At 31.8% G+C, this 23,295-nt stretch overlaps 1 protein-coding gene across 1 annotated transcript in view; it reads left to right on the top strand.

The window, feature by feature from the left end:
* Positions 1-1,648: 1,648 nt before the first annotated feature.
* Positions 1,649-23,295, top strand: part of LOC114325453 (phospholipid phosphatase homolog 1.2 homolog) — a 151,266-nt gene continuing 129,619 nt past the window's right edge. Inside the window, exon 1 of the mRNA XM_028273532.2 lies at positions 1,649-1,932. Within this exon, the coding sequence (XP_028129333.2) occupies positions 1,876-1,932 (57 nt within the window). The 5' untranslated portion in view covers positions 1,649-1,875. The remainder of the gene's footprint in view (positions 1,933-23,295) is intronic.

The following is a 23,295-nucleotide window of genomic DNA, read 5'->3' as shown; positions in this document are numbered from 1 at the left end:
ATTCAATCTTTCCGAGCAGTCTTTTTTCCCAGGGTGCAATTCTGCTACCAGTCCTTCCGTTATTAGAACCCCGTCGTGTTCTGATCTTAATGCCCATTACATTAGCAATTGCTGTTGCTGCACAGTAGATTAGCATGTGCAGATACTCTAATGTGTGGGCTTCTACGACATAATTGGGTAGGACTTCAGTGTTCACAATTTGTAACAGCACACCTAGTCTCTTACAAGAGTTTATTCGTGGTAGCGGTGGTCTGCTAAGTGGATTTGTTCCATTAAACTCTTGTACAGCACGTGCCATTTCGCTTACTAGTTTATCATGTAGCTCGTTGTTTTCCTGCTCTGTATTGTCAGGTTGAGTTTCTTGTATGGCAAGCTCAGGAATCTGCTCATGCACTTCATTGGGGACTTGATCTTCAATTACAACATCGTTATGAATCTCCCGTTCGACTTCGCTTCTGATGATATTGCGTCTAGTCTCTGGGATAAGGTTGTTTCTTATAATTACCCGGTATTGGTCTGATACTCGTTGCTCCGATACTTGAATATCTGGGTACGTCCTGCAAAATTCGGCATACAGCTGTTGTCGGTAGCCGATTGTTTCTTGACCGAGGTTTGTCACCTTGTAGTAGAAGCGCAAAATGTTCTCATTGATGGACACTGTCCATTTCATGCACTGCCTCGGTCGTCCCGCTTGAGTGAGCGCCGGCTGATGATCCAGCGCAGCACCTTCGGCGGGTGGAGCTCTTGTTGTTGTTTGGCTCGCTTGTGGTTGTGGTTGTGGTTGGGCTGTAGCTGATTGTATGACAGGGGCCCGCCTCCTCAACACCCTGCCACCGACGTCCCGCATGCTGTCACGTCCAGCGCCGGCTCCAGACGTGCCCTGGCGATCCCCAGGCAGCGATCCTAAACATAAATTATGATTCTCCATTCTCATGGGTGTGCATTTTATACCTACTGCCAGTAGGTAGGTATAATATATTATTATATTTATATATTATTATTATTATTATTATTTTTACAAAATATATTTAAACGAGTTTAAAATTGGTATTTTTTCACGTTTTAAGTCCCAATGAAATTTTTTTTAAATTTCCCCATTTTTCCAATTTTTCCCGTTTTTTCAGATATGTTAAATCTCTAACTTAGATGACATAATCGTTTTGGGGAGACTTTTAAGGACTCGTTTTCTCTTATGAGAAAAGATTGATATTTAAACAAACTATTTTGTGTTTTAAATTTTATACAATCAATAGTTTTTTAGTTCTACATTCAGTTCTGTGTGTTTATCTATAGCCATCGTCACAAGATTTAATTATAATAGTATTAAAAATCCGTTATACCAACATACATTGTAAATAAACACTACAAACACTTGTAGGCAAGTCAATTTTCTTTAAAAATATGTTTACTTTTTTTGATCTGGTAACACTTCCTTTTATGCATCATCTAAAAATAACGGGTACCATCTCTTCGAAGAAGCCACCTAAAGACCCACAGCCTACTTAAACACTAATTTAAAATAATGGTTAAATGAGTTCAAATGTGCATCGAGGGTCTGAGGTGGCTGTAATGCATTCGAGTCGTCTCCGAATGTTCTTCGACGTTTGAAATTCCTCATCCTGCACACGATCCTGCAAGATTCCTACTCCTTCTTCGGCATACCTGACTGGATTCCACGGATTGCTGAGTTTCAACAGAAATTATGAGTCACTCGCGTAGCTACCTTCGATTAGGTGACTCGATACGTTGTAGTAGAGTAAATACTTTCGTTTGTTTTAAGTGACTTGTCGAGTTCGCGCTGCCGAGTTATAGGTTAGTTTTTATATATTTTTCTAGTGTTTGTAGTGTAAAGTGTTGACAGTGGCCAAATACAAAATGAATAATGTTTACCATAATACAGGTTTTTATTCCAATAGGACAGATATGTGCTTTGTAAGTAGATTTGTGGCTTTTTTTATTTATTTTACAGTAGCTGGTATTCAGATTATCATTTAAAATCAGTAGCTTATAGTAAAGAAGTAGATAAAACTTAGTTTTCTTTTAAGTGCACGTCTAAAATGAGATGAATTTTTTTTTGTAAACATTTATGTATAAAACAGCAACAATAAAACATTTTTATTTGATGTTTACCTTGACAATGTAGGTCATTAAAAAGAACATACACAATGTGAAATGTGTTTAGGTATAGGTACCAACTCATCAAGAAATTAATTTTACTATCACGTTAATTTTAAATTTTGACAATAAGACATACCTATTGTTCACGGTTTATAAAATATAACTGTATTAAAAACAGACGTTCATACTATGATTCATATAACTGTACTTCATGTAATAAAAATTTTAAATAATTCTTTCATTCCGACATTTCTTGACCTTAGCGACATTTCAGATTCATTCGGCCTTCTTTCTGTGGTAGACTTGGTTACATGTGATCTTATAATGTGCTATTAGCTAATATGACTACCATTTTTTGTTCTGCAGGAAACCGTAAATGAATGGCTTCAATATATTTGCCGCTTTCTTATTATTGAATTGTTGATCTTCCTGTTTAATTATTTTCGTAAGTTTGACAACCGTAGGATTTTAGATTTCAATTTGGTCTCATAGACCGTAACCTAAATAAACTGTGTACCTATAGCCTGCATAGATGTTTTAGCACAAAAGGCTTCTAAAAAGTTATCTATTACTCGTTGCAGGGTAGATTTCCTGAAGCTCTATGTAGCAGAATACTTCTGATCCTATAAACGAGTACTAGCGATTTTTTTGGCAAGATTATTAGCAATAATCGTCATCATCATCAGTTGCGTCACAGTTCTTTATGAGCCAAAGCCTTCTTCAGAACAATCCTCCATTCGCCCCTGTCTCTGGCAACTCTTCTCCATGCTCCAATTTCAATAGTTTTTAGATCATTCTCTAAGTTGTCTTGGTACCTAAGTCTCGGTCTTTCTCTTGTTCGTTGTCCTATCGGCCCTCTTCGGTCAAAAACTTTTCTGATTATGGCATCTTCCTCTCGCCTGATTACATGCCCTATCAATCTAAAGGCTTGCTACCTTAATGAATTTTACAACGTCAGGTTCTCCAAAACTTCTAAACCTTGTTCTTTTATCACTCCATATATTCTTCTCAGGATTTTTCGCTCGAAACGTTTGACCAGTTCTTGGTCATTCGGTGTAAGTGACCAAGTTTATGAACCATATGTGAGCACTGGTCTTATTAGTGTTTTATAGACAGCAAATTTAATTTTTCTAGATAGTTTTGAGGTCATCTGTCTTCTTAAGCTATAGTAACACAAAACTTATTGGCGAGCTCTATTCTTCTTTTAATTTCTTCACTGATATTGTTATCTTTAGTTGGCAGCGAGAATAGGTATATGAAGGTGTCGATAGCTTCCAGTTCTAGGTCGTCAATCATTATTCTTTTATGTGTCGGGTTGCTTGACACAGTGCAACACATTTCATATATTTGGTCTTTTGAACATATTATGTATTATAGCGAAAAAATACTAAGAGGCACAAAAGCTTTAAAAACACTGTGTTTAACTAATGGCATCACAATAATAGAGTTTAATTGGAACGTACACAAATATTTGGGGGGTTTAAAGAACGAAACCCCCATAAAATTTTTATGTAAACATATTAAAAAAGAAGCCGCATCTCGATGAAAACAGGTTTATCGAAAAAACACTAAGAGATAAAAAAGTTTTAAAAATATTGTGTTTAACTAATAGTACCACAATAATAATTTAATTAATCTAAGAGTTGTTGATATATGAAAAAATATCGATTTTCATTTTGTAACTTCAAAGGGCTGTAACTTTTCTTATGTGCACTATTGTATATAGGTAAGTCAATCAACCTATTTTTGACGCTAGAATCTGTGGTATGATTTATGACCAATCTTTTCGGGACACCCTGTATATGTCCATATAAAATATTGTATTTTTTTTTTGTTGTTTAATTTTATATAAAATTAAATTTTTTACACTTTCTGTTGCTGAGTACTTTAATTTGGCAGTTGTTTACACTTTTTAAAAGAGCTCTTGCATGCTATATAAACTGGTTTGAAGTAGCTAAATTATTATTTGGGGTGTTAGTTGTAAAGACGAATGCAGGAAATTGCTTTAAAATCCCTTTACTATAAAGATTGGTTAGGAAAGTCTGATTATAAGAAACTATTCGCACAGCTTAAAGGCAATATCAACGTTTTTTTAGCTGATATGGTTTATTAATTTGGCAAATATCAATAATGAAGTCTTTATTGTCAACCAACGTTAACATTCAGTTTCACAAACAAAAATCAGTTATTTAACAAATTACATTTATTGTCAGATAACGGACAAATATTCTTCTGTTGTCTGAAGTAACAAAGTGCCTAAAAAATTGGACATATCCGGTATAATTTTGGACCATACATTAGAATAATTATAGGTCTTAGCAAAATTATAAAAATTATATATTTGAAGACGGTGTTTTGGTGACTTTGATTACAGTTCATGAACCATTTTTTTTAATTTCTCTAAATATGTAGAAAATTAAAACCTTAATTCAATTACAAAAGTTATAATGAAAATATAATAATACTTTATAAATAAATAAAATATATATAAATGCATTACGCAATCATTGGATACATAAAAACTGAAAGTCTTACGTAGTTCTTTTTGAATACTAAAAAAAATTTAAGTAAAATCTAGTAATACGAACTAATGAAAGCGTGAGTTGAAAACTTGACTGCTAAAAGAGATCTTATTCTTCTCCAGAAAACAGAAATATTACAATATATAATATGCAGTTGAAAAAACTGATTGGTTTGCTAGAATTGCATGCTTCAATGGCAGAGCACATGAGGTTACTTTACGATGGGGAAATAGAAACATCCCTATCAGCACATATATTTATTAAATATCTACCTAAATCAATATGCCTTTTTCTTCTCTTCAGATTGGATAGCATCATCATCATCGCTATATTCGTTATTTCTCAAAAAAATGTTAATTACTTCTAGTACTCTATGACTATATCGAGCTTCCACAGTTTTTCTTTCTTTGCTATGACATGGCTTATAACTTTTGTCTAATTATTGTAAGAAGAAACGGCCATTTCTTTTTCTTCTTCTTCTTTAGCCTGTTTGTATCCAGTCCTGGACAAAGGCCTCCCCATGAGTTCTCCATTCTTCTCTATGTTGTGCTATTTGGTGCCAGTTTCTCCCCATTTTGTCGTCTAGTCATCGTTTATGTGGTCTTTCTCTAGTACGATTGTGCTCGCGTGGTCTCCATTGTACAATGTTTTTCGTCAACCTTTCGATATTTTGTCGTGCCACATGTCCTATCTAGTTCTATTTCATTTGCACAATTCTTCCAATTACATCTTGCACCTTCGTCCTGCTTCGCACGTCCTCATTTCGTATATGTTCCCTCAGAGATACTCCTAAAATAGCTAGTTCGATCGCCCTCTGTGTCGTTCTCAATCTATTGGCTGATAACTCTGTAAGTGTTATCGTCTCTATTCCATAGGTCCTAACGGGTAGAATACAACTGCTTAATAACCTTTAATACCTACTGTTGAATACCCTTTTCTTTAGATTTATTGGTATCTTTTTGTTTTTCAACACATCACTGAGTCTTCCTACTGATACCCAAGTCATTCGGATTCTTCTAGTTATTTCTGCCGTTTGATTCTGTTTGCCTAGTTTTATCGTGTGACCCAGGTATACAGAGAGAGTCTGTAAAGTGGAATAAATTCAATATCTCAAATACTAATTGTTTTTTTGGAAAATGCTCAGACCCGTCGATTAGTATTTCAAACTGTCCTTTTTGACATTCAATAATAATGTATACAGGGTGTCCCAATTTAGAGATATGACGTCATCGTCGATTTTCTTAAATGGCAACACTCTCATTTTGATAGCTAATTTGATAGGGTTTGTAAAGTTATACATAGCTGCAAAATATCAAATTTTTATTCTCTACCATTTACAAGATAATAGAAAATAACAAAGTTATATATGTAATTTGGAATATATTCAATAATTAAAATACTAACTGTTTTTTTGAAAAATGCTCAGACCCGTCGATTAGTATATCAAATTGTCCTTTTTGACATATAATAATAATGTATACAGGGTGTCCCAATTTAGAGATATGACGTCATCGTTGATTTTCTTAAATGGCAACACTGTCATTTTGATAGCTATTTTGATAGGGTGTGTAAAGTTATACACAACTGCAAAATTTCAAATTTGTATTCTCTACCATTTAGATGATAATAAAAAATAACAAAGTTATGAAAAAGAAGTAATCAACTAATAATTGAATTTAATTATTTCAATAAATTAAGCAAAAACTCATAATGTTGCCCTCAATTATTGTCAAATTGTCAATGGGCAACGTTATGAGCATTTGCTTAATTGAAATAAATAAATTCAATTATTATTTGATTACTTCTTGTTCTTCATAACTTTGTTTTTTTTATTATCTTGTAAATGGCAGGGAATAAAATTTTGAAATTTTTCAGATGTGTATAACTTTACACACGCTATCAAAATAGCTATCAAAATGATAGTGTTGCCATTTAAGAAAATCAACGATGACGTCATATCTCTAAATTGGGACACCCTGTATACATTATTATTATATGTCAAAAATGACAATTTGATATACTAATCGACGGGTCTGAGCATTTTTCAAAAAAACAGTTAGTATTTTAATTATTGAATATATTCCAAATTACAGATATAACTTTGTTATTTTCTATTATCTTGTAAATGGTAGAGAATAAAAATTTGATATTTTGCAGTTATGTATAACTTTACAAACCCTATCAAACTAGCTATCAAAATGACAGTGTTGCCATTTAAGAAAATCGACGATGACGTCATATCTCTAAATTGGGACACCCTGTATACATTTTTATTGAATGTCAAAAAGGACAATTTGAAATACTAATCGACGGGTCTGAGCATTTTCCAAAAAAACAATTAGTATTTGAGATATTGAATTTATTCCACTTTACAGACTCTCTCTGTATATACCCTTCGACACTTTCGATATCACTTCCATCTAAGATTGTGATATCTTACTTTTGTTTTATTTAGGTTCATTTTTAAACCTACTTTTTCAGATTCTTGGTTAAGCTCCTTTTGCATGTAGATTAATTCTTCTGTATTGTTACTTATGAGTACTATATCATAGGTAAACCTTAGATGACTTAAAAATCTGCCATCAGTTTTAATTCCACGTTGTTCCCAATTTAACTTTTTGAATATTTCTTGTCTAATGGAAGAGTAAATAGTTTTGGAGAGATTGTGTCTGCCTGTCTAACTCCTCTCTCCGTTCTTATTTTGCTTTTTGTTACGGTCATTTAGTAGTTGAAAAACAGTTTTAAGTTTAAATTTGGTAGGATTCGGCTTTCTTAAAATGATAATTACTATTGCGATCAGCCAGTCAACAATTAAGGAAAAGGAATGGGTGAAAAATGAAACTTTGTACCTCATGGAGGAAAGGCGAAGAAATAAAACCAACAAATTAAAATACAAAGAAGTGAACCGTGAGATTAAGAGAAAAATTAGAGAAGTCAAAGAGAAGTGGGTTCTGAAAAACTGCAAGGAAATAGAAGAATACGAAAGAAAGTACGATAGCTTTAACATGCATAAAAAGATCCAGGAAATAACAGGTAAAAAAGTGAAACAAGCATCCATCGTAAAAGACAAAAAAGGTAAAATAATAATTACAGATTTAAATGAAAAACTGGCAAGATGGACAGATACCATTGAAGAACTTTTTGCAAACGAAAGACCAGAAATAGCAGTGGCATAACCTACAGACGACCCAACAGGGCCTGAAATCCTAAAAAGCGAGATAGAATATGCTATAAGGAACACTAAAGGGGGTACAGCTGCAGGACCAGATGAAATTCCTCTAGAATTGTTGAAACTTATAGGCGACGACACACTTGAAATAATGGTGAACCTCTTTAACACACTTTATAGAACAGGCATCATACCTAAGAAATGGCTCTCCTCCACTTTTGTCACAATCCCGAAGACGAATAACGCCAGAGAGTGTTCAGACCACAGAACTGTAGCATTGATGAGCAGCACACTAAAAGTATTTTTAAAAATAATTCACAAAAGAATATTTAATAAATTGGAAGAGAACATAAGCGCCACACAGTTTGGATTCAGAAGTAGACTGGGAACACGGGAAGCTTTGTTTGGTCTGAGTGTATTAATGCAAAGATGTTTGGATGTAAACCAAGACCTCTACGTAGGTTTTATAGATTTTGAGAAGGCCTTCGATAAAATCAGACACCAAAAGCAAGTATGAAATCCTAAGAAGGAAATATATCCAGGTTGTACTGGAGTCAAACAGCAAAAATCAAGTTTGATAATGAGTTAACCGAAGAAATTGAGATTCGTGGAGGTGTGCGTCAGTGTTGTCTGCTTTCTCCACTACTATTAAATATATATAGCAAAACAATATGTCAAGAAGCGCTGCTAGAGCAAAACATTAGTATGAACATTAACGGAGAGTTAATTAACAATATACGATACGCTGATGACACGCTAACAGCAACAGATAACCTAACAGATTTACAGTATTTGATGGAAAACATAAACACTCATACCAATAAGTATGGTCTAAAACTGAACATCAAAAAGACTAAATTCATGATTTTAACAAAGGAGCTATACACCAATGTGAATTTAACCATAAATAATCAGCCAGTTGAAGGAGTTACGTCCTTTAAATATTTAGGGGTTTTGTTCACTGATACTAATGACCAGTCAAAAGAAATCAAGAGGCGAATAGAGATAGCGAGACAATCGTTTGTCAAAATGAAAAAGTTCCTAGGCAGCCGGGACATAAATATAAACTTAAGAACGAGAATGTTAAGGTGCCATGTTTTCTAAGTTCTGCAGTACGGCATGGAAGCTTGGACACTGAAAAAGATAAACATCAAAAACATTGAGGCATTCGAGATGTGGTGCTACAGGAGAATGTGGAAAATACCATGGACCGAAAGAGTAACAAATCAAGATGTTTTGCTGAAGACGGGGCAGGAACGCGAAGTCATAAAAACCATACAAACGAAAAACTGGAATATCTAGGCCACATAATGAGAGGAGAAAATTACTCTCTGCTAAGACTCATAAATCCAAGGAAAAATCTGGGGAAAGAGAAATGTGGGACGTAGGAGGATTTCCTGGTTGCGAAATTTAAGGGAGTGGTACTATGGGTGCAGTTCAATACAGTTGTTCAGAGCTGCAGCCAACAAAGTTAAGATTGCTGTGATGGTAGCCAACCTCCGATAGGAGACGGTATTGCAACAAGAAGAAGTCAACAGTATTTTACGAGTGTTACATGTTTTAACTTTTGCAATAATGCAATTTAATATTTCCATCAGAATTTAATTTTGAAGCCTTTTCTTAAATTTGCATGTATTTAATTAGATATTGAATTAAATTATAAATCTATCTTTTCCTATATAATGGCTTTTAATTATATTACCTCTATTATTTATTATGACAGTGTGTTTTTTGTTAGAACCTTTGAAAGACAATGTTAAATAATTTCTATACCGGGTCAAAATTAAAATAATAATAGAGTTTTTAAAAGCTTTTGTTCCCCACATCCTGTTTATTTAAATCAGCTGCTTCTGGGAAAGTTCTCAGACCATTTGCTTTATTTTACAAGCAATAAGCCCTTACTTAGTATTATTTCTGTATCCTTATCGCTTCGGCTTAATGGGAAACGGATATAAATGAGACTAACTAATTAGGGCAGTAAGTTCTTAACACCAATTAAAAAAAGTCAACATATAAAAGTGTATTAATAAGATTTCAAACAAGCTGATAGCCGTACTATTTAATTATTATGATTAGGTACACATACAAAGATTTTCTGAACTTTTTTATATTCAAAAGTTGTTTACATTTTTTATATTCGTGTTTCATATTAATTTTTTTAATTAAATTTATTGATAAATTAAAACAATATACAATTTAAGAAACACTTTTCTTTAGTTACGAGTGACTAAAATTAAAAATATTATAAAAAAATCAACTAAAAAGCTAAAAATAAAAAAAATTCAAGCTCAAAGGATTATTCGAAAAAAACTGTTAGACAGACTACATATAGTACAAAAATTTCACACATTTGTTAAAAAATTGAAAAAACCTAACACATTCGTTAAAGAAAAGCGTGGGGCGCGAAAAGCAAAAAAGTATCTATCCTCAAACCGTTTATTCGATGAAGAACGCTCCACGTCCCACGATGTTCTTTAACGGATGTGTTAGATTTTTTAAATTTTTTAACGAATGTGTGAATTTTTTGTACTATATTATTTAATCTGTCTAACAGTTTTTTTCGCATAATCCTTCGTGTTTGATTTTTTTTATTTTTAGCTTTTCAGTTGATTTTTTTTATAATATTTTTAATTTTTGTCACTCGTAACTAAAGAAAAGGGTATCTTAATTTTTGAAGTTATACTTCTTTACGCGCGATATGAGGGTGAATTTTTATATGTTAAAACCTACGATCCGGGCATTAATGCGCATTAATACTTTGTTCTGATTGGATGTTCAAATGACATGTCAAAAATTATCCAATATGGCAGCTGTAGCGCAGCTGTGGTTTGGACGGTTGACGGTTTGGTTATGTATGGTTGTTGCGTTTTAAAATTTGTGGGAAGAGAAACAACAAAGGTTAGTTAATAGTTATACTGCCTTTTTAAATAGTTTTCATATTATATTTTTGAAGTTATACTTCAAAATGTTTTAATTTATGTATGTATCAGTCCAGAAAAGGTGTGGAAAGAATATATTAGTGTTTTTAAATATATTTTTCTACAAACTTGTTAAAAATGCAATTTTTAGGACTCCATAGGAGCGTTAAAAATGCTACTTTAAGGCACTAGTGCTTTAAAAATTTTAAGGCACTGCAGTTAAAAGTGAATTGTCAAATTGTGAAACGTCAAAATATTTATATTTCATTTATTAACATTAATATTAATAATACAACTTGCGCAATTTGAAAAAGGTGGTTTAAAAGGTTTTTATTATAATTTGGTGTCTTTGGATTTGTCTTCCTTGGGCGTAAAATAATAAAACATCTATTTTTATATTTCATTGTCACCGTGATGTATAATTATGTATATCTGAAAGGTAAGTAGCATGCGGCTTGATGGCCTTGTTTGTAGAGCATTGGACCAGAGATCAAAAAATCGCGAGATTGCGGGTTCAAATCCCGGACGATTCATACTTTTTTCTTTTTTTTTTAATATTTGACATTGTTAAGTTTTGGTTCATTTTTGGTAATTATTGTTAATTTTTTGTATTGTAACTGTTAAGTAGGTATATTTATTTCGTTGAAATTATATTATAATAGAAGTATAACTTCTTACGTGCGTACAAAGTACACACACATTCTTTTTTTTTATATTTTTTTATTTTTTACTTTTCAAACATTAAAATATATCGTCATGCTTAAAAAAAGGATGTACATATATGATTAGAGAGCGGAATATATGCAAAGTGCATATAGATGCATATATTGCATATTTATAGACAACAAACACAACATTGCATATTTAAGCTAAACACGATTTATTTTGCATATTTTAAAAATAAATTATATAAAAGTTTAAAATTTTCCTCTCTTAGTTGGAATTTTATAACTTCGATATGAACGAGCTCGTTATTTATCTATCTATCGCTCATTATTATCTATCTGGACTTTCCCATTACTACCTGAATTTAACAATTATGGGTGTTCCCTGAAAAATATTATTTTATTAGCGTAGCAAGTCGTAGGTACCTAACTGCTTTTAAGGGTCTAATATTTATTTTGTCAGTTTCCGGCCAACATTTGTTTAAAGTAAACGTTGTATCCTATTTAGTGTTTTTGAAGTGATTGGTATATATTAAATTTAAATATGTCTACCATTCAAAAAAGTGCTTGGATAAAGTGTTTTCCCGAGTTAAAGCTAAGTGGAGACAAAGTTTTTTGCAAGGCCTGTTCCAAAATCGTAAGTTACATTCATTTTCACATTACATTTTTTAAATGAGGAACTGATAAACTAAAGCATATTGTCCCACAAAAGAAATTTTTCTGGAAAGAGTGTTTTTATTCGACAAATTCGCTTTTACTTCTATAAAGACGGACAAGACGTTTTTTACCAGATCTAATAAAGTCATTAGAACAAAGGAATTTACAATTAAGTGATTCGGTTAATCTTGTTAACAACTTTCTGCTCATTGTCAAAAAATTCCCGGAAATACAGGGATTACAATTAGAAATAAATTAAAAAATGTTTTAGAAAAAAATGAGGGCTTCGATTGTTTGAGGAAAGTTGTACGTATTTTTGAAGGCAACTTTTCTGAAGATCTTACGACTTGGCAAATTAGTTTACTGCCTAAATTAAAATATTGTCCTATAACATCAGTAGATGTAGAACGAACTTTTTCTGTGTCCAAACACGTTTTTAGTGATAGAAGGCAAAAGTTGCTAGTTGAAAATTTTGAAAAATATTTGATTATAAATTCATACTATAATTTAGATTCTTAATTTAATTATAATATCAGTTTTTGTGTGTCATTTCATTTGTTTTTATGTGAAAAATAAATATGTATTAAACATAAATGTAAGTAGGTTGAATTTTTTAAACATAAATGTTTATATTTAATATATTGTTTTATTTTTGAGTATTTTTAATACGCATTTGCATATTTAGACAAATTTAGAAAAAATACCTGCATATTTGTAAGAAAAAGTAATGCATATATATGCGCATATTTTGGTAATGTTGTGTTGCATATATTCCGCTCTCTATATATGATAGACACATTTTTACATTTATTTCAACATTTGATATATACCTTGTACATTTTCTGTAATTGCTTCTTACATTTCTTAAACCAAAATCATTATTTACACCTACTACAGTTTTCGAAGTCTTTCCATCTCTTCTAATGCTTTACTATTGCATGGTGTAGACCCTGTTAATTTCTCGCAAATTACGAATTCTAATGTTAATTGTAGCACGAAACGTCTCTACCGGTGGTTTTTCTAAGACTACGTTAACTACACAAATTTTTTGAATTTAAGTTTTGGTTGAAGTTACGTTTCGTATCGTATTGAAATTTGACACGAATAAGCGCCGATGTTTATATAAACAAAGATATGAGCGTTCAAAATCGTCGCCGCTTAGGATGTAACATGATGTACAAACATGAAAACTAGTCGGAATTGCCAAAAAATTTGAAATTTTATTGTTTATTTATGAAGCATAACGTAAACAATTTACGTGATAAGTGAAATTATGTATAGTTTATATAATTAGCTACAATCTGTAAAAGTTTTAAGTTTCTACATTGTAAAAAACAACAGAATTTAAGCATTTTTCATTAAAATCGTATTTTTATTTAAACAATTAATAAACATAAAAAATGTTTTTATTGACTATTCGTGTATTGTTCCCGCAAATGCATATTATGTCAACAAATTTTCATTCATTTGCATTGAAGAAAAGGCAGTCAAGTTGACGTCTAAAGATTTGACCCAAACGATTGAACTAAAGAAAAGCGTTTAAAAAGAAGAATGTATATGTAATATAATTAATTCAAAATACCTTTTACTTTTGTCAGAAACAGAAGAAAATGTTTATTGGACAAATAAATATTGTGTTTCGCTTAATCTCAAGTTAAAGCTGCCACTCACTTGCTTCTTGGCAGTTTGAACATTTAGTCAAGCGAAAAGCAATGTTTAAAACATTTTTTTCTGTCTTCTGACAGCAGTAAAATGTATTTTTAATTAAATAAATTACATACATTCTTCTTTTTGTATCAATTCTTTTAATTGAAAAAAAAATTTTGGACACCCTACATAAATAATTATGTTTATAATATTGGATAGAGAATTGAATAACCTTTCAAATAAGCTATTACTTTTTTTTACATGACCCCTATTCTCATTAAAATAAACATCGATTCCGTCATTACGCTCAGATGGATGACGTCGCTAGTATGATATATATACCAAAAAAATCGTAATTTAAAAATAAAAATAGACCTGTTTCGGGATTTATCTCCAAAATCACCAATTCTCGAGAAAATGACTTTCCTCCAACCTAAACGTCCTCACTGTATAACAAAGGCAATTTTTATATGCATTCTGAAATACTAAAATATTGAATGGATTAACTAATATACGATGATTGCATTCGAATAATAATATTTCCAGAAAATGTTCTTATATTAATAATTGCTAATAATTGCTCTAGGCTAAGAGATCCATCTAATTTTTGAGTTATAGTGATTAATCTTCTGTACATTATGATATCATAATATAAACAGAAACATTATATTTACCTTATGAAAATGTAGCTGCTGACATAAAAGTTAATATACACCTATTCAGGCCCGTGCGCAGGGGGGGTTTTGGGGGTTCTAACCCCCCCCCCCCCATCGAGAATTTTTCCACATAATTTTCCACTAGCAATATTCCTTATTCTACGAAAGTCAAACCCACTTGATAATAAATATTTTGTTGTCAATTTTTGTTTCGACATTCTCAACTTTCTCGATATTGTGCACGTTTTTTTTGAATTTTCCCGCCTTTTTTACCTCCTATTATCAGTGTCATTGTGAATGCAACCATCGATAGTATCGATTATGGAGACCTGTAAGAAGATGTTTAAATTTAGTTAATAAAAATATAATATGTAAATTAACTACAGACCGACAGTCTGACTTTTATAAAATTAATGTTAATTTTTGTGAAATATTTTGTCTCAAAAAATGCATTGTTTCGACAGAAAAACTTTCAAGATCCTCCGATTATCACTACCATTTTCAGGTTAAAATGTTAAAATAAAAACCAATAATAGGTAGATAATACACAAATTTTATTTACACCGAACGAAATAACATACAAACGAATATAATCCATGAACGTTATAAATAACATAAAGACAAATCATTATAAAAAAAGTCTATTAACTTCGTTAAGTTCCCTTTTGAATTTTTTAACGGAACGATAACTCGATATAAATCCCGGTACGAAGAAAGTTCTTTTAGTGTAAGCTTTCTTGGCACTCATATTTAAATAATATTAACCACCAAAACCAGTAATTTTATATTAACTACGAATAATTAATTATTTTAAAAATTTTCACATTCACTCCAATGCAAAACTAGCATCTATCTCTACTCCAACTCCGCCTAGTGACAAACCAAGCAAACAGGCAAAATAGTGTACACAAATTTCAAGGTCGTCCTATCTATTATTTTTTATTAACTTCATAACCTAACATGATACACATATGTCAAAACCCCCCCCCCCCCCATAAACGAATTCTGCGCACGGGCCTGCACCTATTAAATCAATTGTATATAAATTTAAATACAATAACATCCGTATACAGTGATGAGTGTGCTAATAACCGGTACAATAACGCATAAGATTGAAAACATAATACGTTGTGCAATAGAACGAGATGAAACTAGTAGAGGTGTAAATTTATCGATAGGAACCTATAAATTTACATTACGTTACATAGTTTCTCACATTTAGACGTCTGTGGAAGGAGAATTTTATAAAATTCTCCTGTCACAGTGACAGTTGTCACACTTCTCCCATACGTCTAAAGGTGGGAAACTATATAATGTAATGTAAATTTATAGGTTCCTATCAATAATTTTACACTTCTACTAGTTTCATCTGTTTTTATTTTCACAATGTATTATGTTTTCCATCTTTTGCATGATTCTGTCGGTTATTAGCGCGCTCATCACTGTATATAATATATACTATATTATAGTCTAAGTCTACTATAGTCTAATTTTTCTAGTGATAATTCATAGCACACCAAGGCTAAAAACCATGACCTGGCAGGCATCAGCGGTGCACGTGTATCTACCAGGTGAATCGAAAAGTGCAAAAGGGGGTAAAATAAACTTTCTCCTGTAAGGTTTAAATTTAAGTATGTGTTTGAGTAAGTCATTTAGAAGAAATGTGTACAATGACAGGCGATTCTGAAGAGCATAAGACCTTGCCAGGCTAGGGGAAAGATTAGGGGTTTTTCCTAAAGTTATTTTTTTTGCATCGAACAATTTTTTTTTTAAGTTTTTTGAATCATTCCAAACAGAAAACATGTTTAGTGATTTTTCTCTTAAGTTAATAATTTTTGTTATATAAGCGATTGAAAATTTTGAAAATTGCGAAATCGGCCATTTTTAACCCTAAATCGGACATTTATCTAAAAATTTCCAAGTTGCCAAGGTAGGTAGATATTCTTTAAACATTGATTGATGAAATCCAAAAGAGTTTTGTGCAATACGATATCGGAAACCCCTTTGTTTTTTAATTGCGAATCAAGCGGGCGCGACACTGTAGTATAAGTGAGGACGTTTGAGTTGGCATCAATTCATTATCTCGAGAATGGGCAAATTTCAAGAGAAATCCTCAGACAGGTTGATTTTTATTTTTAAATTAGGACTTTCTGGCAAACATATAATACTAGTGACGTCATCCATCTGAGCGTGATGACGTAATCGATGTTTTTTTTTAATGAGTGTAGGGGTTGTGTGATAGCTCATTTGAAAGGTTATTTAATTCTCTATTCACTAATATAAACATTAACATACTTATTAATACAGGGTGTACAAAAAATTGTGTTTTATTAAATTAACTTTGATTAAATTTGACAAATAGAAGAAAAATTCTTTTTGTACACCCTATATAAATAATTATGTTAATGTTTATATTACTGAATAGAGAATTAAATAACCTTTCAAATGAGCTATCACATAATCCCTACTCTTATTTAAAAAAATCATCGATTACGTCATCACGCCCAGATGGATGACGTCACTAGTATTATATATATACCAGAAAGTCCTAATTCAAAAATAAAAATCGACCTGTCTGAGGATTTCTCTTGAAATTTTCCCATTCTCGAGATAATGAATTTATGCAAACTCAAACGTCCTCACTTATACTACAGTGTCGCGCCCGCTTGATTGCCAATTACAAAAACAAAGGGGTTTTCGATATTTTATTGCAAAAAACTCTTATGCTCTTCAGAATCGCCTGTCATTGTACACATTTCTTCTAAATCACTTACTCAAACACATACTTAAATTTAAACCTTACAGGAGAAAGTTTATTTTGCCCCCTAAATTTGCACTTTTCGATTCACCTGGTAGATACACGTGCACCTCTGATGCCTGCCAGGTCATGGTTTTTAGCCTTGGTGTGCTATGAATTATCACTAGACAAATTTCTAGCCTTACAGGACGGCCGTTAGTCGGAGGGTTCACTTGCTCTTAGACTAATAAGGTGAGTCACAAACGTCTTTCGCTGATTCTCTTCTAGGATTCAGGATCAACATCCAATTACTCGATTACTCAGTAGAGTATAAGAGACTTCCACAGCTTTTTTTCACCGACTTAAATAATGAGTTTCTATTTATAGTCAGCAAATATGAGCTAAACTCAGATAGGTATTAAATAATTTTTAGTTACTGCAGCAACCACTGAGCAGGCAGATCTATTTTCGATCATCTATTTACTATTACACTAGTGTAAATACGGTTTCATATGTTTCGTGAACCTTCAGATATCATTTCATATTAGTTGGGCCAAATTAAAGAATCCATTATCCATTTATTGTACCTCTGAAGTATAGAGATATCTATAGGAATAATTAAAACTATCGAAAGTTTTTCTAGGAATAATTAAAAGTATCTACCAGAACAACACCAAAAAAAGTAAAAGTAAAAGAAGAACTAACTGACCCAATTGAACTTGACCATGGGATACAATAGGGGGATTCCCTGAGTCCACTATTGTTCAACCTACCATCAAATACCACAAGCCATGCATAAGTATAATCTACGAATTGTTAGTTTTTGGCAAGAATTTGAATATATTTGTTAATGCATTTAATAAGTCACATTTTTATTATATGCTTATTGAACATTTATAAACATGATTGGTTAAAATATTGTTTTGTTTGCTTCCATTTTAAATTTTCATAGTTCATATTTAATATTAGGACGAACACACACCTAGAGAGACTGAGCTAGTCTAGGGTAGACGATAGCTATACTATCATAGTTGGTTGAAATATTATTTTCGAATATTGTTTCAATTAGCTGGGGTAGTTTATCGCCTTCGTTTTATTAGTTTGACTAAATTTTTTTCTCATTTTTTCTTATAGCCTCCTTGCTTGTGACGTGTTCGGTCCATGATCTTTGCCGAATTCTTTTATGCACCAACAACTCGAATGATTTCAGTTTTTAAACGCTTTTCTTTAGTTCAATCGTTTGTGTCAAATCTTTAGACGTTAATTTGACCAGGGGCGTGCGGTCCATGGAAGCAAGGGAAGCATTGTTTTCCTTGGTTTCCGTAGGTAATACCGTACCAACTGAGTAACTGAGATTATTTTAAAGAAAATTGAACAAACACATAAGCAGATGCAGGATTTTAAGTTGCATACGAGAATATTTAATTATGTAATACAAGCAGTAAGTAATAAGAAAAGACAAACGTATTTTACTCCATTTTTGTCATACAGTAAATAACAAAGCAATGAAATACTCTAAAAGCAGCGCTGCATGCTGCATTTCTAGCTTTCGTTCCGTACGCGGACCCATAGGCCATGATCCTATTTCTACGTTGGTAGTCGGAGTCATGTCGGCAGATAATCTGATTTCAAATTTGCTTCTCCTCAGCCTATGTAAAAATCACCGGGGTTACACGCAGAGTGGCGAGTTCAAATTTCGGGCATATCTACCGCTTATAAGCAATTTTGTCAACTGCATACAAGAAGTTGTTTTCGTGAATTTAAATGGGATTTACCAGCATTTCACAATTTTCAAATTTGCTTCTCCTCAGCCTATGTAAAAATCACCGGGGTTACACGCAGAGTGGCGAGTTCAAATTTCGGGCATATCTACCGCTTATAAGCAATTTTGTCAACTGCATACAAGAAGCTGTTTTCGTGAATTTAAATGGGATTTACCAGCATTTCACAATGATTTCGTCGACTGATTTTGTGGAATTATGAAGATTGATTTCATTTAATTATTTATATAAATAAATATAATAGAATTATTTATATTATAAATACTAAATATTTATAGTCCATCCGCTATAACTTTTCCCACGCGGTACGATTCATTTTCAATCAAATTAAGTCAAAACATAAATTAAAACGAACGTCGATGTGTATATACATTTTGTATACTGTATACTATATACTACACACATCGGCGTACGTTTCACTTTCTGTTTTGACTTAATTTGATTGAAAATGGATCGTACCGCATGGGAAAAGTTATAGCGGACGGACTATATATAAATATATATGTATTAGGGTTTTGGAGAAAGGCGAAAATGTGAAAAGTGGGATACAGAAACCATAAATAGCTCGAGAGGGTTTTTGGAGTTTTTTAACTTTGCTTTTTTCAGAAATATTTACATTCTCAGGTAATTTATTTAATGTATTGCAATGCAACATAAACAAGATTGGTTTCTGTATAACAAAAATTAGCAAATTTAAAGATGTTATTTTAACAAAAAGAGAGAGATGACTTTGAAAAATGTTGGAATAATATGATGGCAAGAAGTTTTGAGCCTAAAAGGAAACGCATACGCACTGATAATATTGGAGATGTCCAATAGTGCTACCGGCGACTATTATAGATAAGATTATATTATATATTTTCCGATTTTAGATCAAATATGCCAACGAATGGAAAATTGGTTTAATAATTTTGATGACCGAGACTTTTGTTCAGGTAGAAGAATTGAATTACATTATAAATAGGTGTTTTTACAATTTTTTATAAATTGCTTCCCCTGTTTAAAATTTCACCGCACGCCCCTGAATTTGACAGATTTTTCTTCAATGCAAATGAATGAAAATTTGCAGACATATGCATTCGCGGTAACAATACACGAATAGTCTATAATTTTTTTTATGTTTATCAATTATTTAAATAAAAAACGATTTTAACGGAAAATGCTTAAATTCTCTTGTTTTTTACAATGAAGAAACTTGAAACTTTTACAGATTGTAGCTAATTATATGAACTATACATAATTTCACTTTTTACGTTAATTGTTTACGTTATGCTTTATAAATAAACAATAAAGTTTTAAATTTTTTGCCGATTCCGACTATTTTTCATGTTTTTCCATCATATGTTTTATACATGTATTTTAATAAATATGACGATATATTTTAATGTTTGAAAAGTGTAAGACTAAAAAGTAAAAAATAAAAAAATATGAAAAAAATTTTAAAAAACGCTTTTTTTTATTTACGAGTGACTAAAATTAAAAATATTATAAAAAATTCAACTAAAAAGCAAAAAATAAAAAAAATCAAACTCGAAGGATTATTCGAAAAAAAAAAACTGTTAGACAGATTAAATATACAAAAATCTCACACATTCGTTAAAAAATTTAAAAAACCTAACACATTCCTTAAAGAAAAGCGTCTTCATCCAATAAACTGTTTTCGCCCCACGCTTTGCTTTAAAGAATATGTTAGATTTTTTCAATTTTTAACGAATGTGTGAGATTTTTGCATATTTATTCTGTCTAACAGTTTTTTCGAATAATCCTTCGAGTTTGAATTATTTTAATTTTTTGCTTTTTAGTTCATTTTTTTATATTTTTAATTTTAGCCACTCGTAACTAAAGAAAAGCGTTTCTTAAACATTTTTTTTCTTATTTTTTATTTTCATTTATATCAGTTTTACATTCCATAAAACAAAGTCGAGAAAATGTAGCATTTATCTAACCCAACACTTAGTTCTATCTTAAAATCTCTTGTGTAGAGCACTCTTCTAATTTTGTTAAAATTTGCTCCAGCCTTTTCTATTCTGATTTTAATTTCCTGGAAGTAATCATTTGAGGATGATCATTGTTCCAAGATATGCATGTTGGTCTACTTGATCGACATTGGTTTCGTTTAGGAGAAGATTCTCGTTACCTCCATAGCGATACGCTTTAAGTAATATTTTTGCTAATTTTATTTTCTTAATTTTTAATAACTTTTCTCAAAACGAAACAACATTAGTCATTTGAAATTCACATGTAATACACAAACCATATGCCAACAAGGGCCGTTGATTTCGAGAAACGAAAATGTATCCCTAAACAGATTGTATAAAATTAATGTTTTTTTCAAGGAAACACTAATTGATTACGATGCCAGATTGCCACAATCTTCATGTCGACTTCTTAAAATACAAAAAGGTTCTCATCTTTTAAAAGGCAGATGCAGTAATTTATGGCCCTTCTGGCCATTATCGCAAAACCGCAAACCAGTTGACATAATAGTTAGTGGTCCAGCAAGTCAGTCTCTACACAGCATGCGAACGATTCAGACACACCCTTACTCTCGCTAACAATACCCTTTCGAGATATAAGCAAAACACCACGCTTGTTTACCCAATATAAATAAATATATTGCTGTTCGTTGTTACACTTATTTTTAATTAATTCCGTCAACACACATCACCGGAATACCTCTTTGACTTTTAGATATTCTTATAAATTTTGTCTTCTTGGCATTCATTGTTAGACTGTATTCTTGTCCATACACCGCTATTCTGGTTACCAGTATCTGAAGAGCTTCAATATCTTCGGCAAAGTTGATTTAATGTTGTTAATGTTGTTAACTCCACTTACCTTTATTCCAGCTGTTTCACACTGAAGAAGGGAGTGAAAAAAATTTTATGATCTCTTCCAAGTAGGCATTAAAAAGAATCGGCCACAATACGCATCCCTGTTTAACTTCACGTCTAATTTTAATTTCCTCTGACATAACTTCGTTAATACGTATTTTTGCTCTCTGCTTATATGTAGTATAAATTCGATTTGATACTCAGGTCAGTGTAGTATTCTTTGATTTCAGGACATTCATTAAACTCATTTACGACATCTTAAATTCTAAAATTAGCCACCAAAGGCTCGTCTATGTTTAAAAGAAGTTTATTTTTTACAATTAGAATTGCTTGTCGATAAATATGTCGGCGCCTGCTAAATTTAAATGCTGGCGATGAAAGAGATTCATCACGAGGTTTAAATTTTTAATGACATCCGACACCGACGAAGGGATGCAATGGAAAGTGTCAGTCTAAATTTGGCAAATTCCCTATTTTCGCGCAATAATATATTCAGTAAGGACGGAAATAGCCGGAAAATAGACTGTGTACAATCTAAATTTGGCAAATAATTTATTTTAACACAACAATATATTCAGTAGGGACAGAAATGATCCGTAAATAGGTTGTGAGGGCAGAATATTACCTGTATTTTTTTATATGAATGTCTTGAGTGGAATTAAATTCTAATAATACTCCAGAAAACGAAGCCGAAAAAGAACTTGAAGAATCTAAAAATTACTGGTGGCTATTTTCCAACTAGAATATCTGGGGAAAATCAATAGAAAAATAGAAAAGGTGAAGCATCTTCTGGGTGTCGAAATTTTTACTGCATCCTAGTACTAAAACTAATATATCGCACACCTAGTTCAATTGTGCCACAACTGCAAAAAATTCGAATTTTGGGTTAAGGCTGTAAAATATTGCCTATATAATGGCCCATCTAATTCAATACAGCCTGAACTAAAATATTGTTTTGGATAAATTTAAAGTAAGTTACTCCGGTATTTCACTGTAGGCTTTTTGGAGGTTTTGAAAATGCAATATGGCCATAACTGGGAGATGTGGCGATAATATACACTGCCACAATACAACCGATGTAATTCAATACGTTCAATATGGCCACAACTGCAAAAATCAAGAGAGATGTGGCGATAATATACACTGCCACAATACGACCGATGTAATTCAATACAGCCACAACTGCAAAAATCATTTGCTTTTTTCATTATATTGCCGCCGTATCTCCTAGGAATCGTTTTATAAATGACTTTCTTCACAATGCAATATCGCCATAACTATCAAAATCATAATAACGTTTTATTTTTAATAAATTGTAATAAGATCCAGCGAATAACTGTATACTATGCTACCTAAATTGTAATTTAGAAGCCAGTCATTCTCAAAATAAATTATTTACAGGGTATAACGCGTTTGCTACAGAACGTTTTGCTCATTTCTCGAGAATATTGTGTTTTGCACTTGTGGCACTATTGAACTAGGTGTGCGATATTTATTAACACTAATAAAAAAACTTAAATAAAATATTTATTATATATTTTTTATATATAAAAAGTGTACATAGATCCTTTATGCACTTACATTTTAAAAT

This window comes from Diabrotica virgifera, chromosome 1 (genome assembly GCF_917563875.1).
Source record: "Diabrotica virgifera virgifera chromosome 1, PGI_DIABVI_V3a".
Taxonomy (NCBI): Eukaryota; Metazoa; Arthropoda; class Insecta; order Coleoptera; family Chrysomelidae; genus Diabrotica; species Diabrotica virgifera.
The sequence above is the reverse complement of the archived record's forward strand: the minus strand, read 5'-3'. Positions and strand labels throughout refer to the sequence as shown.